Source organism: Acartia tonsa, chromosome 11 (genome assembly GCF_053477335.1).
Source record: "Acartia tonsa isolate MP-2025a chromosome 11, ASM5347733v1, whole genome shotgun sequence".
Lineage (NCBI taxonomy): Eukaryota > Metazoa > Arthropoda > Copepoda > Calanoida > Acartiidae > Acartia > Acartia tonsa.
This window is the reverse complement of record NC_137270.1, coordinates 7,604,250-7,620,902: the sequence shown is the minus strand read 5'-3', so window position 1 is coordinate 7,620,902 and position 16,653 is coordinate 7,604,250. Positions and strand designations below refer to the sequence as shown.

Below are 16,653 nucleotides of genomic sequence, written 5' to 3'. Positions count from 1 at the left end.
ATATGTCTGTGAAACGCTGGTTAAGTTCTTGGAAGATCGGTCTTTTTTTAGCAACCGCCAGTTTGGCTTCATGAAAGGAATCTCAACCTTTCACAATGTATTGAACTTAAGCACATTGATCACCCAAGCACTCAGTCGAGACACTTCCTGTATGGCCATATTTTTGGACATAAGGAAGTGTTTCGACATGATAAATAGGGACATCCTTTTTAGCAAACTGGAGAATTCAGGGATAAGGGGGGTTGCACTTGATTGGTTCCGTAGTTATTATGCAAATAGGAAACAGCGTGTATATTTTAAGGGCCTTTTCTCCTCCACAATTGAATTCATTATCATTGGCGTACTTCAGGGGTCAGTCCTGGGACCAATTCTTTTTTTGATTTTTATCAATGACCTTGTTTCATGCAGTGAAGAGATCCTAATCAATCTCTTTGCTGATGACGCAGTGGGCTTCATTGAAAAGCAGAATATTATACAATTGATCAACCTTGCAAAGGAGCTTGTCCCCAGACTGACCCAATGGTACAATGCCAATAAACTTCTTATTCACCCCCGCAAGACCAAATGTATGGTCTTTTCCTCCCCCCGTGAGATACTCACCCCCGCTGAGCTCGCCGCTAAGACCAACTTTGAAGTCTATGTAAACATGAATAATCATAACGAAAATGATGAGTCAAAAATCACTAAGTTGGATCTTGTGAGCGGTACCAATGAGGGTAGTATCAAACACTTGGGAATTCAATTGGACGAGAAAATGAAGTTTTCTTATCATCTTGAAAAAGTCTATAGCAAAGTCTCTAAAATAATTTATAGTATGAAAGTAATGCGTCATTTGTTGGACAAGAAACACTTAAAGCTACTCTATTCTTCTTATATTAAGTCGAATATCGAATATTGTTGTCTCCTGTTCACTGCCTGTCCTATGTATCTGTTAGCACCAATCATTAAGTTGCAGAAGCAAGCCATTAGAATAATCGAAAATTTACCTAGCAGAGCTCACACAGCTGAATTCTTTAAATCTAATGGCATACTTCCATTTAACCTGTTAATTGAATTCAATGTTTGTAAATTTATGCACGCCTATAAATTAGGCAATTTTCCCAAAATTTTCGAAAACACCTGGAATTTTGTTCAAGACAGACATACGTATGGCACTAGGAACAGGAACAACTTTGCTTACGAACCGGGCACCAATAGAAACTTTCTCCTGCACGCCCCTCTTAACTCTTTCCCAACTATATTCAACAACCTTCCACTTGAAATTAAACTAATTGATAATAAAAATATTTTTAAGAAAAAATGTTTTACTTATTACCTAAACAAGATTGAGTTTTAAAAAAGCAAATATTTTAAAAAAGCAAATATTTTATTTTTGAAATTAAACTGATTGATAATAAAATTATTCTCAAGAAAGATATTTTACTTACTTATTACTTACTTTCTTAAAAAAAAAGCAAATACTTTATTTTTTCTCTTCCTCTATTTAACAATTTTTTGTTCTAACTAAGTTTCTATTCGTATCTTTAGCCCTCGACTTTTTGTAAGCACTTAATTTCTATACCAAAAAAATAATAAAACAGCATTTCTTTAACCTCAAATCTCAACGAGTAGGTTCCGTAGGAACCGACATACATACCTATGTATAGAGTAGCTTTAGCATAGTTTGTTTCTTATCCACTTTATTCATTTTACATTTTATATTTTGACTTTGACTTCTTCTATTATATTATATATTTTTTATCAAGCAACTAACGAATCGCGCAACCTCTACCTCTATTTTATCTAATAAAAAAATAACAAAGTTTTTTCATAATTTTGACCAAAAATATATTTATTTATTCAAATTTAGATATCGAAAATTTTGTTTAATATATGACTATCGCTGACTGGACTGGTTAAGCTCATGTAGTGGGCATAGCCATCTACTCGTCGTAGTCGCTGGAGTCATCGACGTCGTCGGGTTCCTGTTGGAGGAGCTCCTCCACAAGGTCCTGCTGGACGGTGACCAAGCGGTCCATGGTGGCGATGGAATCCATGTTGGCCTGGAAGGAGCGGGCGTACGTGGGCATTACTGAAATTAGCCTCACGACTAACCCATAGTTGGAGTACATCATGCGGAGGATCTCCTCATCGATGGCATCTTGGCGGAATCTCCTCCACATAAGTCTGTCGCCCTCGTACACGACGCCCATTAACCTCCTCTTGACCATAAACCAGAGGTCCAGACAGCGCCTGTCTACCCCCGGAAATGGGAGTAGATCAGGCACTGCCGCGAGGTTCAGCAGCTGCTGGACGCCGTGCACGGGTGCAGGATCATCGATTTCATCGCTTGAGTTCAACATGGCGATGAGCTCCTGCACCTGGTCTTGGAGGGGAACATCTTCTTCTCCTCCAGCCTCCTCCGGAACTTCCGGCGCCCCATCCGGTAAAGCACCTTGGCCTTGTCCAACTTCCTCTTCTTGATCTGACATTTCTGAGACAATTGAACTTTGACCCTACCCACCCCCATATTTATACCCCCCTTGTGTCTTAATACCATACATTATTCAATCTTAATTTAACTTATTAATTAATAAATAACTTTCCCTACTTCCGATTTCCCGCGTATTCCCCCTATGCTTTACAACCAATTGTCTCCCCCCCGCCCCCTCTTTTGCTTTATTCTTTTGCTTTATTCTGCCGTGCTTTACCGGAAAACCACTCTTCCCCCCTCCCCCTATTTTTCTCCCCCCCAGTATATACCAAACGATAGGCGCCGCTCCGTCTGTCTAGCTGGAAGTCACGGCCGCGCACAAACCACCCACCACTCCCCTTCTAGTTTTTTCCCCCCCTCCTCCCCCTAACCTGTTGAATTCCCTGACCCATCTCCCTTATTTTAACCAGTTTCTCACTTCACTTTTTTTTATGCTAATGAAAATTAATCCATAGCGAAATATTAACAGACATCCTATTACTCTATACATCCTTCATAAAAAATAAAAGTTCATAGCAAGATATCTAGGATTTATTAAACAAATCAATGAATTTATGATAATTTATGATATTTTAATACTTTTACTTTTTTGGATAAAACTAAACTGTATTATTCTTCAAAAACAATTTTATATTTCAATAGCCATATCAGTAACTTTTTGCAGTTTTTTTCTGTTGATTCATTGTTGATTTTTGTTGATTTTTGTGAACATCATGTGGACATTTCCGCGGGTGTTTTTGCGGATATTTTTGCGGATATCTTGTATATAAAGTCGTAGAGAACTTGACCGTAACTGGTTCAAACCGGAAATGGCCAACTTCTGGAACTATAGCTGGAGACAGGCCCCCTCTTGAGCAGTTATCCGCTCAGCAATTTCACCCAATTTAGCTTCATGAAACTCCATGTCCTTGTTTGGGTTGTATAGTGTGAGGGCCAACTCGGTTTCTAAATAACCCTGTTGGTATAGAAGACGGGCTACCTCACGACGTACTTCGTCACTGACATTGTCACCATTAACTATATTGAGTAGTCGTTCATATGTTATTGTCAATCTATTGCGTAGCGGCTGCCACATTTGTTGGTATTCTTCCTCTCCGAACATTTCGTGTCTAAACAATAGTAAGATTTAAACCTCACTAAAGCAAAGCTATAACCAAATTACGCGCGCAATAGCACGCCACAGTCTTTTTTAACATGACCCACTTTCACCCTTTTACCTTCAAAAAGGGGTGGAATCAATGGATTAATGATACGTTTTCGCCTTCCCTTAAAACCCCCTCCCCCCCCCCCTCTTCCTCTCCCATTTTGTTGCCCCATTCACAGCCATGCTGTGACCAGTTCTCAAAACACAAAAATCAGATTCCGGAGGAATCGAACCATACATATTTAGGGACACACTCCCATTATCAAAATACCAAAATCAGATTCCGTAGGAATCGCATATGACCTATTCTTAGGATTTTTTATATCCATTCTCAAAAATAAAAATCAGATTCCGTAGGAATCGAAACCAACCATTACACCTTGTTCACTTAAGTACACGATATGATTATTATTAGGGTATTCTTGTCCTTTTTTGGACTTTTCTTTGGTTTTTTTTTGGATTTTTTGGATTGGACCAAGTGTTATCGCGAAATTTGCCGTTATCCTGTAATTATTGGTGTGGAGATGTCCTTAAAACCCGGACAAAACTCCACTCTATAATGAAAATAATTTGATATAAAGGAAACTGTCTATTTGGAGCTGAAAAGGGATCTCAACGGGAATAGCGACTCCTTATGGAGGTTTTGGTTCCTTAATTGTTCCGAATTCACGCTTGGAGAAGTTGCAACTGATAGTAGGAGGATGTCTGAAATACACAGCAAGATATTGTTTCATTGTTAAGATTATTATTTATTTGCACATATAACATTGTATCGGCTTGGCAAGCGTCAAAGTACACCAGTGGCTCCACAACCCTTAAAGGGTTATGCCAACTATCTGGTACAATGTTGCATGGAATTTTTATTGTAAAATATTGTCTCCATTCAATTTAAACTGGCCTGGTAACTAGGTGGAGATGAAGTTCGGCCAATTCCATGCTAGGTACTTAATAATTGTTATTATGTATATTATTATCTAACCTGCACCAAACACAACAAACCAGATGAATCAAACAAATCAAGCATAGTAACATAATTTATAATATATATCTAATAAAATATGTTGTACCTTTGAGGAAAATAAATCTTATCTTATCTTATCTTATCTTAAGTATGATAAGTCAAAATGTAAAGTCAAATTTATTGATTCACAAATGGCAACGTGTTTTGTGTGTAATGGATTATGGTAAAGCCATTTACCATGAATGGAACTTGAAAGATAATGTACAAAATCATGGATAAATAATAATTTGAAATTAGCTGATTCATGTTGAGGAATTGGGGAGTAGTGAAAGAATTTTATTTTATGGACAGAAGGATATATAAAAAGGGTAATATTGTAGAGTAGCTTCTTTACTGACAGTGATCATCAATTGAGAATGTTTTCAAATACACAACTGTAAGAATTGTAGAAAATTAAACGTAAACAAAAAAGTAAATAAGAAAGAGGTGCAAATTCAGTTGAAGCTAAAATATAAAAAGGAAAATTATCTCCATAAATGGCAACAATAGACCGTCAGATTGAATGTTTGGTATATTCAAAAGATTAAAATTATAAATCTAACTAACAGATGCACCTCTAGCATCTAGGGACTCTGTATTCCAAAGAATCAGAAAAATAAAGTAAAACCATTTAAGGACTTTAATTTACAAATACAATTTACTAAAATCATTCCGAGAACTTTGTGCAGCTTTGGGGGAGGGGGGGGGGGGTAGCTTTCCTACGTGGGGAGTTGATTGGTTCGAATCGTGATTTAGTTGTATTCAATTGTTGGGATGTTTGTAAAGGCTTACAAAGGTGTGGGCCTACGTTGTTGTGATTTGTTCTGTTTTTAATGGATTTTATTGTAAGCTACCAAAGACATATTATCACAATTATGTAATGTAAGATGTGATATAAGTTTAACTTCTGTGGACAAAAGTAGTTTCTGCTTTTTTACAATAAGAAGCGCAAAAAAACTGAATAATTTCTTTTTGCAATTCTTCTTTATTTTCAATGATAACACGACTACTTCTTATTTCCCAAGTGATGATAAACAAAATCAATCATTCTTTTAAGTTTTAAGAAATTATTTTAAAATGCAGGCTGGCGATAAAAAGAATATGATCCTAAATCTCTTATGTTAAAGAAATGTTCTCCCATAGAGCTAGGACTCGAGCTGTGGCACACAATGGTTAATCAATGTTTTGATGATTTTGCAATTACTTAAGTATAAACTGAATGATTTTTTTAAACTTTGGACTATAATTTAGAGTTTATAATAAAAATTATGTAGCAATTGTTTTTTTTTAACACCCTAAATCACTGAAAACTGATATTTTATCCTACAATGGGATTATACACGATTACATAACTGATGCATTTTTTTCAATAACTTTATTCAATCAAAAAAGTAGTATGTATGATTCATAAACAAGGATGATCATATCAAATAAGAAAATATATGTAAAATCATTACAAAAAGTTATAGTGATCAGGGCTTTGTAGCCTCAGGGGTTTGAATAATCCTTTTAGGGAAGAGAAAGAATTAACCACCCTAAGTATTAGAAACCATCAATCGTGGATCTCCCTAGTCAATATAAGGCATAGCCTCAAAATTTGAATTTGCCAATCCCTTAGAAAACATTTTGTTTTATTGAAAATGTAAATAGATGTACTAAATACCAAAAAGTGAATAATACCTATCAAACTACTACTCATCAATCAATAACATTTTAATCTTTGCTAGGACGGAAACATACTTCATTAAGGTTAAAAACAGCTTGTTATGGTTGTGAAATACATTGAAAGCAACAACAAATATATATTTCTTAAATGTAGTATTGCTTTCATGCTAAAAAATTAAAATTCTATGTTGACAATAGTTATTTCTTTTTTATAGAATGTACAGTACAAAGATGAAAAGTATTGAAAATATCTTTAATACCGAAGCTGCTCTATAATTCACTTTGACTGTCCATAAGTCCGTTACACTATGAGAGATATGGGATTTAAAAGCTATGTCACTGTTTTTTCTTCTCAAAATTATCATTATAGGGCATTTTCACATATAAAATATTTGGCCGAATCTGTCCGCTTGCTTGATTGTTTTTACTGATTTCCACATATCTCTATTTTCACTCAAATTTTCAAAATTTTTGTGAGTTAAGACATCAAAATTATATTTCCCGTTGTTCTAAAGTATTTTTATGTTCATAAATGAATGGATAAATATTTTTTGTGGCTACTTAACTTTTGCTGGATTAACTTTGTCAATCCATGTTTTTTTTGTGTTTTGCTAATTTTAGATGTTGTCATACTTGTTTTTTTCATAAATACACTTTAGGTCTTCAAAAGCTAACAACATGGAACTTATTTCATTACGGAAACAGTGTTTTTAGAAATTGAAACTAAGACCAATTACACATACATTACTGATATTGTTAAATATGGCAGGTGTCCTTATATAAATCACTGTAGTTAATGAATCTATCAGATGGGATACTAAATAATACTTTCCTTTCTCTTCAACTGTAGGAAATTGCATGACTTACCAACATGGCAAAACTCAAAAAGGATCACCAAAAGCAAGTATGTTACCACTGAGCTATATTAACCACTTAATTTAACATTCCATAGACCTTATGGTTATTTTATCGACTGTTGACTTAATTCTTTATTTAGGTGCTATAATACATGAGAAAGATTGGAATTCAACCCTCACTAGAGCGTTAATTCAGTCAGTGGGGATTATAAATAAGGTAAGGATTAGTAGTTGAATAAATTAATGGCGGAGTCGAACACCCCCCTTATTTTAGATTCTAGTTTTAAAAGAAAAATTAAAAATAAAATTTGTTGAAGTTGAAGTAATTTTTACCAAAATAGTTCCAAAGAACTATGTGAAGCTACAGTTTATGAGAATCATATCGATCCAGCAGTTATGGTTATCCTTTGGTACAAACAGACAGACATCATATACCTTTTTATAAGGATTTATTTATGATGTTTCAGGCTGACCGTTATCTAACAGCAGGGAGGCTGCAGATTGTTCCCATTTACACAGATGGAAACTCTTTCAAGGAAACAAAATAGTCAAATATAATTATAGACCTAAAAAAATAGCCTAAAACCTGACCTAGCTTAAACAAATTCACCATGTACTGAGTTTGATCAACACGCTTTTCTAGTAATTTTATGAAATTTTACAATAAAGATTACGCCCCTAACATCTTTATTAGAAGGAGGATGATAAAGCAGGCAAATATCTTAAAATTATCCCAAGACTTAATCTGAAAATAAAATAGCCTAAAACCATCCCGGGACCGACATGAAGTTTCCCTTAAATAGAGAACTTAATCGGTTATATAGTTATCAAAATTTTAAGCTACGGACAAAAAAATCCTTACTACTTTTTAAGATAAAATGTAAGTGATATGAATTTAATAAATTATTGACCAAGTAAAAATGCTTTATTAGAGTTCTTGAAAAAAAAATTTCACAAACGTTCTGATTTACAGACATCCTATTACTTATACTTCTTTATTCAAAGAAATAACTTCTTTTTTATTTAAAGAAAAGATTAATAGTGGGAGACTAAATTTAAACAATGCACCATTTCAGACAAATAATTCACAAATACATATGAAACTTTTTCCAGTATGGCCTAGAAACCGATTAATATCCACTGCATTAGAACCAGTTCTAAGCCACACTAAAAAATCATGTATTGGATCATATTATAGTAAGTTTTCTACGAGTTTAAAATGACAATCATAAAATAATTTTTCATTTTAATATCCGCGGAAAGCTGTCTATAATACGATGCGAAAAATAAATATTATTCATGCAGTTTCTCTTCAATTAGAGTATGTTCCTACGTTTGTTCGTTGTATTTTCGTTGCAATACTGAAATGCTTTTTAAGAGTTATGTATTATCACCTTAAGATATATATTTAGAACCCTCAGATAAGGTTTCTGCAATAATAATTAAAATTGAAAATTATGCTTACATCAATCAAAATCTAAAATTAAACATATGACGAATCGACTGGAGTACGTCAAATACGTTTTTTAAGTCAAAAAGACACAAATTGTGGATTTTATTTGTTCATTTTGTAGATTTTAGATAATTACAGATTTGTAACGTCTCAAACTTTATCGAGGGGTAAAAATATTCAATAGAAGGAAGGATTTAGGGGATTGGCAAGCAAGCTTACCTTACTTATGGAAGGGGATGAGGGTGGTAGGGGTAAAACATACATTATTTACGGAGTATGAAAAATAAAAGAACTCAACTCATTTGCAAAACTAAGAGCATTGAAACATATTAGGAAGGGCCAGATTGTAAAGATTTCAAATACATATAAATGTGTCATATGTAACATTTGTTAGAAAGATTCAAAGATCATTGGTTTGCTATTGCTGAAATTTTAATATTCATAACTATAAAAAGCATGTTTACGTGAATAATGAAAAATGAAACATGTAGAGATGTTTTGCTTCTACAAAAACATGACAAAACAAATCGTAACAAATTTTCAAGTCATTTGCTGTTAATTGTCCTTTTACATAGAAGATTAAATTAGAATGGACACAATTCCAAGGGTTAATTATCTTTGGTTAATACCCAATAGACAATCTTTTTTAACTTGTGCCTGCTTTGGACTAAAGGACTACTCTATATTAGGCAAATACTTAAAAATAAGATCATGTTATCAAAATAGTCGCTATTAAGAGGGTTAAGTTAAATAAACCATTTCAAAGAACTAAGACCTCGTTGAGTACAAATAATTAAGATGAAAAATTAGTCTGTGACTGTCCATTTCTGAGTCCATCTGTATGTCTGTCTGTTTATTTTTAGTAAACGATCTAGAAAACCTCTTTTTCAGAAAATTTTCCTTTTGACATGTAATTTTATCCATTTTGGATACATTAAAACATTTTAATCATTATTGAAGTAAGTTCTAGAAACAATATTCTTTGCATGTTTGCAGAAAAAAAGCACAAACACATAATCCTTGTAATCTAAAGTTTAGATGGAGGGTAATTAGTTTAAAAGTCTACAAGACAACAAGAATATACTCAGATAGACACCCTACTTTGAATGATACTAGCGGCAGCGCCCCTAGCATCTATGGCTCTATGTTTGAAGGGATATGGAATGGCAGAAAAATGACGAAAACTATACCAAGACTTTTTAAATAAAAATAAAATAGCCTAAAACAATCCAAAGACTTATAAGAAGATTTACTGTAACGAAGAACCATATCGATTCAGCTTTTAGCGAGATACGATATCCTCATAATCCTTATAATAAAGTAAAAGGATCTTTGTATGTCTGTCTGTCTGTACCGAAGGGTCTCCCTAATCGCTGAACTGATATTTTTCTCCTTTGCGGTTTACTTTCTCTTAGGTCTTGGGAAGGTTTAACTATTTTGGGGGAGGGTACCACCATCCTCCCAAGATAAATCCACTATGGGCGAACCCGATTAATTAGCGTCGTAGCTCAGTGGTAACGCACTGAGTTACGGTGATGAGACTTCAAGTTCTAGTCCCCATGTGGCAACTCGAATTTCTCAGTTGAATACATTCACGCAACTTACCCTGGTTGTGTAAGAAGGGGATTATTGAGTAAGTTTGGATACTTAATAGTCACGTACATAATATCAGTACTACCCTTATCCCAAGCTCCTCTGAGGAGAGCGTCATTCATTACGGTGACTTAATTTGGGACACCTGCCATACTCGGCGAGGGTGAGGTAATAATGAGTAGCTCTCATGAGATAGCGGGTCAAGTCATAATGTGCTTGAACGTGGAGCTTGATAGCCCTAGTGGCTATACAAAAGTGTCTCAGCCTACTCCATACCTACTTAGGTCTATACCCTAAGAAACTATGGCTAATCAATCAATCAACCACCAAAATACTACATATTGAATATTTTTGTTCAAACTTCAGATGTTTGGATCTGTATGCAAGGGGATCAAGTCTGGATTTAAAGCTCTGGTAACTATTTTTAAAAGCGAAGCTTTTTTTATAACTAGGGTTGGTCCGTCCGTCAGTCGGTATTAATGTAGATTAGATATGTTAGAATGTCGATTTCGAACCCTGCATGATGTTTCCTGTAACAAAAATGTATCAGTTTGAAAGCATAGTAACTCCATATAATCGTTACCATAATTTCCATATGTTCAATGGTTCATTTGAATCAAGTTAATTTTTAACTTTTTGACAACAATTTTTAATGTGATACCTCGGACAACAAATTGCAATGTTATGAGTGAAGCGTCTCTATAATCAAGTCATAAAAATATAAGTATGTCCTTTAAATAGTATCATGTATTTTACAGTTTTGCAACAAATTTACGTACAATTTTCGTTTGTCCTACTGTTTTAGAGATTTGCTTTTATATGAATGTTGTCACCCTTGTTATAGCGAAGCTAAACTAAAAGTCTGACATGTCCGTGTTGTACTTTATGTTGTCAATTGATAATAATGATTCTGTAGATATATTGCCAATATGTAGATATGTCCAATTGTTGGACAAAATAAATTGAAGAGCATAAGATTTTATTATTGAAAAAAACAATTTGGACAAATCTTTTAGAAAAGATTATTTGATGGATATAACAAGGACAACATTATGCATAAAATGCATTCAAAGATTTTAATAAATAGTTCAACAGTTATGCTTACCACTTTGCCACTAGCATATTGGTGAGTAAAATAGTTTAAAGTTTTACCAACACATCAATTGTAAATTGAAATAGCCTAAATTTATTCCTGGACCCAAGTATCAATGGCGAAATTGTAATATGTTAACCAGTATGGCTTTGAAACCGCTCGATTAGAATCGATTCTTAGCCATACTGAAAAATAAAGTATAATGTATAATATATACAGTTATTTTTAGCCTGTGCGTTTGGCCCCTAGGGGCTACGACCACTGATTTTAATAACTGCAGAAAGCTGTCTATAATACGATGCGATAAATAAATATTGCTGTAATTTAATCATTTGAGATATATCATATATTTAGCTGAAGTAATATTATAATCTAGGCTTCTATTGATTTACGAAAATTATGAAGTAGAGTAGCTGCGGTGCTAAAAATGAAAATGTTGTAATCCTGTAAAATCCTTTTTAAAAAAAGAAAATCTTTTAAAGGGGGATAATTATCAATATAGATATATGGGTCCTGTCTAAGCTTTATCTGTCTGGACAATTCCAGGGATCTAAAGGGATAAGGCAATGGCTGATAAATTGACATTCCCAATGATAATACACAAATTTACCCTTTTTGTAGATTACAATTATTGGTTGAAACGTTTGGACACTTTCCATACATTTTGTACTCAACAAAACATTTGATATTAATTTACCAAAAAAAATCCGCTAACATCTAGATTTCTCTATTGATCTAGTGGTGGACTTAATATTTTTTGTTCATTTTAGTAGGTTTATTTAGATTGAACATATTGTAAATTTTTAACATTCTTTTCGCGTACTCAGCATAATTTTTTATGGAGTTTACCATCGTATTTACAAATCACGAGCTAAGGAATAAATAACACACCATTTTGGGGTCACATTTATTTAAATAAACCATGAACGGTCAAACGGACGGACACACAAGCCTTATTTGCAAAATCGTTTTCTATTAACAAGAATATCAACATCTAGAAAAGCGAAGCTCTAAAATCAGACGGTAGGAAAAACGATCATTAACATTTTTATTATTTTGTACCTAAAAGGAATCAAAATGCAAAGTTTGAAATCGAAAGAACAATTCTGACATGATTAAATTTACTATGATAGCAATCCATTATGGACATACAGAGGGACTTACAAAGCCTAATAATAGAAAATTCTTTTATCCCATATACATACATATTGAGAATAAACTTGTTTTGGATGGTTGACTTTTTATTTGAAATGTATTTTGTTTTTGTCTTTGAATCCTTAGCAAGTCTTGATGCTTTTACAACACAACTTCAATATAATATTTTAGAACATTTATGAGTTTAAATCCACTCATTATCGATTTCATCTGTTTTAAGTTACAGAAAAACTGCGTGGTTTTCCTATTATTGAATCTGTATCACATCCAAAAATTTGCTGAAGTGCCCTGCAAAAATAAAATTGTTGAGGGGGGATGGGTGGGTAGTTTCGGTCTTCAAGAAACAGGCTTGAGGGAAAAAACAAATAAATGTTTATTTTATTTATAAATGACATAACAAAAAAAAATGCTTATCTGAATCTTATGCTAGGAACTATTTACAGTTTGGTGGAAATATATATATTTTTTTTATAAATTATTGCCTGTAAGTATCCTTTTAATCTGTAGTTTACATGGGGAAGTGATTGGTTCGATTCTCGTCTCCATCCCACGTCATGACTAATGACGTTAAAAATGGTTCCTACTGTCAGATTCTCTAGTAGGGGGAATGACTTAGCCCAAAACTGGAAAATTTATTACTCTGTTCAATTGTAACTTCCATACAAAGATCGAGCATTCAAAGAGTTGTTTTCTGTTTAGAGTTATTTAACCAAATACCCTTGGTTGTTGGACAGCAGCCACACCAGTACTTAGTAATATCCTGGTAAACTACCTTTTGGTGTATGATGAAGTTAATATATTTACAGATTGGTCCATCAGATCCAATGGCAAGCATTCATGTGGAGAGTGTGTGTAGAGCTTTAGATATTCCATGTATAGATACTCAGGTGAGATATTTCTATCAATCAAGCAATCAGTGTTTCACTACATCTATCAATCAATTTATCAATCAATTTATCAATCAATATATTAATCAATCTATTCATTATTCTAATGATTAATCTATCGATTAATCTATTGATCAATCTATTGATTAATCTATTGATCAATCTATCAATAAATCTATCGGTCAGTTTATTAATAAATCTATCTATCAATTAATCTATTTATTTATCAACCTGTCCATCAATCGATCAATTCATCAAACTATACGTCAATCTCACGCTTAATTATTACTTACTTAATCTTTGAATCAATCTATCTACCAATCTATTGATCTATTAATTTCTCATTTAATATATTTAACTATCCATCAATCTATTCATCTATTAAAAAATATATCTATTAAATCATATATTGGCCTCTTAATCTTTTTATTTGTACAATATTAATGAAATTATTTTTTTAAAATCTTGTCTATTTTTTTGATTAATATATATCTTTTATTATTCCAAATATTAATTGTCATAAAGCTGATTTTAACTGGAATGTAATTGTTCTTGTTTAAGTTAAGATATATTAGAGAACCGTTCAGACGCCATTATTTTTTTGAAAATTGGCAATTCATCTTGATTTTTGCAATACATTGCCTAGAAATTGGCACACTTTTATTTTCCCAGATTTTTAGGATAGACCAGGAAAACTTTACATTTTTGTTCAATAATATTCTCTGCAATGTTTTAAAATTTTAAATGTTTAAACTTTTTAATAGCATAGCTACTTTATTCTACTTTGGTTGTCTCTCTGTTAGTGTGTCCATCACATAGCAGGTACTTTAATTAATGACTGATATAAACACAGAGACTAAAACTTTTTACTAAGATTTCCCATTAACTATTATAAACTTGGCTGCCTTAGAAATTAAACCATGTGATGAATTTCTTGACAAAATTGAAAACTAAATTACTTCCACAGTTGAATGTAGTGATGGATTTATTGACAAGCACTACTCATAGGGTAGCTGTGCTACTGAATATACAATTTATTTCCTTTGATATTCTCTCCGTGATTTTTGCGTAGAAACTGGCCATTTCTTTGTCTTACAGTGCAGAAACAAAATTTGCTACATAATTAAGTTTTATCTTCCTGGTCTACAATCAGAGAATAAGATATCAGTATAAAAAAATAATAAAAGGAAGGTAAAAAGAGTTGGTAGAAGCTTTTAAGATACTACAGCATCATCATTAGAACGTAGTTTTTAGTATATTAGGATAAATTCTGGGAGATTATATGAGTTTATTGTTTTCTTTATGATTTTTTTAAAATGGTTAAAAAATGTATTTTTCTAATGAAAAACTAAGAAATATTTAGCAATGTAGCTGTCTATAGTGCCCTTTCAAAATTGAGATAGATGTCACCGCGTTTGGCATAAGGGCATAAAGGGTATTTTATGACGTCAATAGAATAGGCATGTCATAAAGGGATATCTATCCCCATTTTGCTAGGGCACTATATGATTCGCCCTTTATAATTTCTGCTGTTATTCTTTTTTTATAAAATTCTTGTGATGTAATATAAAGAGAACAACTACATATGTACCTTTAGTAATGCATCAAGAAACAAAGGCTCCAATCCCAAATTTTCCAGAAATATTTTACTTAAACTCATTATGCTTTTTATCCCTGATCTTCTGATGTTTAAAATACCCTTTTACTTTATCTTTTCCTTTGTTTTATTACTAAAAAGATTTTTACTTTTTACACTTTCTTATTTTTGTTCAGATGAGTAATTTTCAAGAAGCATCCAATTTTTATATGAAAATACATCCACCATATCAACATATCAATAAGGTAGATTATATTATAATAATTATAGCAAAAATTCTCATTTATTGCAGCATCTTATGAAATATTTATCTGAATTGACTTTAAACATTGAATAAGCACATGCAATATTTTATTTTTGCAGTAAAACATAATTTAAATAACAAAAGGATTTTTTTTGAGGGGGGTGGGAAATTGTTAGGAAATGACCTGGCTTTTCTGAGGTTAATTTTTTTTCAGGGAAAGAAAAACTACCTCTAAAAATGTTTTAATATACTTTAGGCAATTACAGATTACGCTTTAAACAGTAACTGGACCCATGCTTTCATTCTGTACGAAGACGACATTAGTATAACTCTAGATTTACAGGTAATTTAAATATATTCAAAAGAAGAAAGGATGGGTTTCTTTCTTGTTTATGTTAAACCCCTGCGGGGTTATTCTGTACCCAATATAGCATTACCTAACCTGATCTGGAGTTAAAAAAACAAACAAACGAAGACTACCCCCGCCACTAATATTTCCAGTTGATTTAAGAATAGGGGGGGGGGGGGATTATTTACTCGGCCAGGCACTTTGATGATAACTGCCAAATTTGATAATACAAAAACGACTGAAACATTTCTAAATTGTCAAAAATTTAGGATCAGCTGCAAGGTGCAAAGATAATGGTCTCAACTTACAGAATACAGGAAAAGAATCTTTAGTTTAAAATAAAACCCTAAACAGCACCCCACCCTCTCCCACCCGTTAAGGTAGAACTAGAAGTTAATAATACAAGAAAAGAAAGTCTGTGTGCGTGTTTCTCAATTTAAAGCAATTTTAGACTAATAATCAGGTTTGGTTCTCAAAAAATCAAACAGCCTAAAACCATACCGGACATGTGTGAAGCTATCATAGAATAAAAATTCGATTGGTTCAGTAGATATCGAAATCTTCAGCTATAGACAAAAAAAAAGTATAAACATTATGCCATAGAATATAATTAGATTATTTAGGATTTTTTTTGCTAAAACTTTTTAGATGTAAGGGTATGATTAAGAAATTATATTTTTGTGCAACTGGCAAAATAATAATACCTATTTAGATAATGACCTGAAAAAAAATCAGGAATAAGAATAAAATATAATTCATCCCAGAACAAAAAAACTTTAGCTCACCTGTAGAAAATAGAAAATCTTTGAGACAAAAAAATTGTTTTTTTGTCATCTTATTTTGGAATTGGATATATTATTACTTGGATCTTACACCATATTTTCATGTTATCTAATAAAGTGAAACTTGCAGTGGGCTAAAATAACGATTCCCTCAATCCTCTTGACTCTTTCTACTGGAAGAACAAACTGACAAATAAACGAGTTCCATGTTAGGCTAAATTGACGACAATTATTCCTTTGTCATAATATCCACGTATCCTTATAATGAAGTAACAGGATGTTTGTGTGTTTGTCTGTGTGTTTGTATGTTTGTACCGAAGGATCTCAATTACCGCTGAACCGATCGGGTTTTCCTTAACAG

The 16,653-nt window shown here is 32.8% G+C and overlaps 1 protein-coding gene across 1 annotated transcript; it reads left to right on the top strand.

Annotated features, from left to right (window-relative positions):
• The first annotated feature begins 7,282 nt into the window (after positions 1-7,282).
• On the top strand, positions 7,283-15,842 carry LOC145332504 (glutamate receptor ionotropic, kainate 1-like). The gene is made up of 7 exons (XM_080177509.1): positions 7,283-7,356; positions 7,607-7,675; positions 10,552-10,599; positions 13,240-13,320; positions 15,094-15,162; positions 15,418-15,504; positions 15,780-15,842. Exons 3-7 carry the CDS (start codon positions 10,552-10,554, stop codon positions 15,840-15,842), a joined length of 348 nt encoding a protein of 115 aa, XP_080033635.1. The 5' UTR covers positions 7,283-7,356; positions 7,607-7,675.
• Positions 15,843-16,653: the final 811 nt, after the last annotated feature.

Bases quoted from the DNA above. Each gene is read 5' to 3' on its own strand.
- LOC145332504 (XM_080177509.1), top strand. From the start codon at position 10,552: ATGTTTGGATCTGTATGCAAGGGGATCAAGTCTGGATTTAAAGCTCTG. The intron at 13,321-15,093 runs GTGAGATATTTC...ATTTTTGTTCAG, and splicing joins TTCCATGTATAGATACTCAG to ATGAGTAATTTTCAAGAAGC. The intron at 15,163-15,417 runs GTAGATTATATT...AATATACTTTAG, and splicing joins CATATCAACATATCAATAAG to GCAATTACAGATTACGCTTT.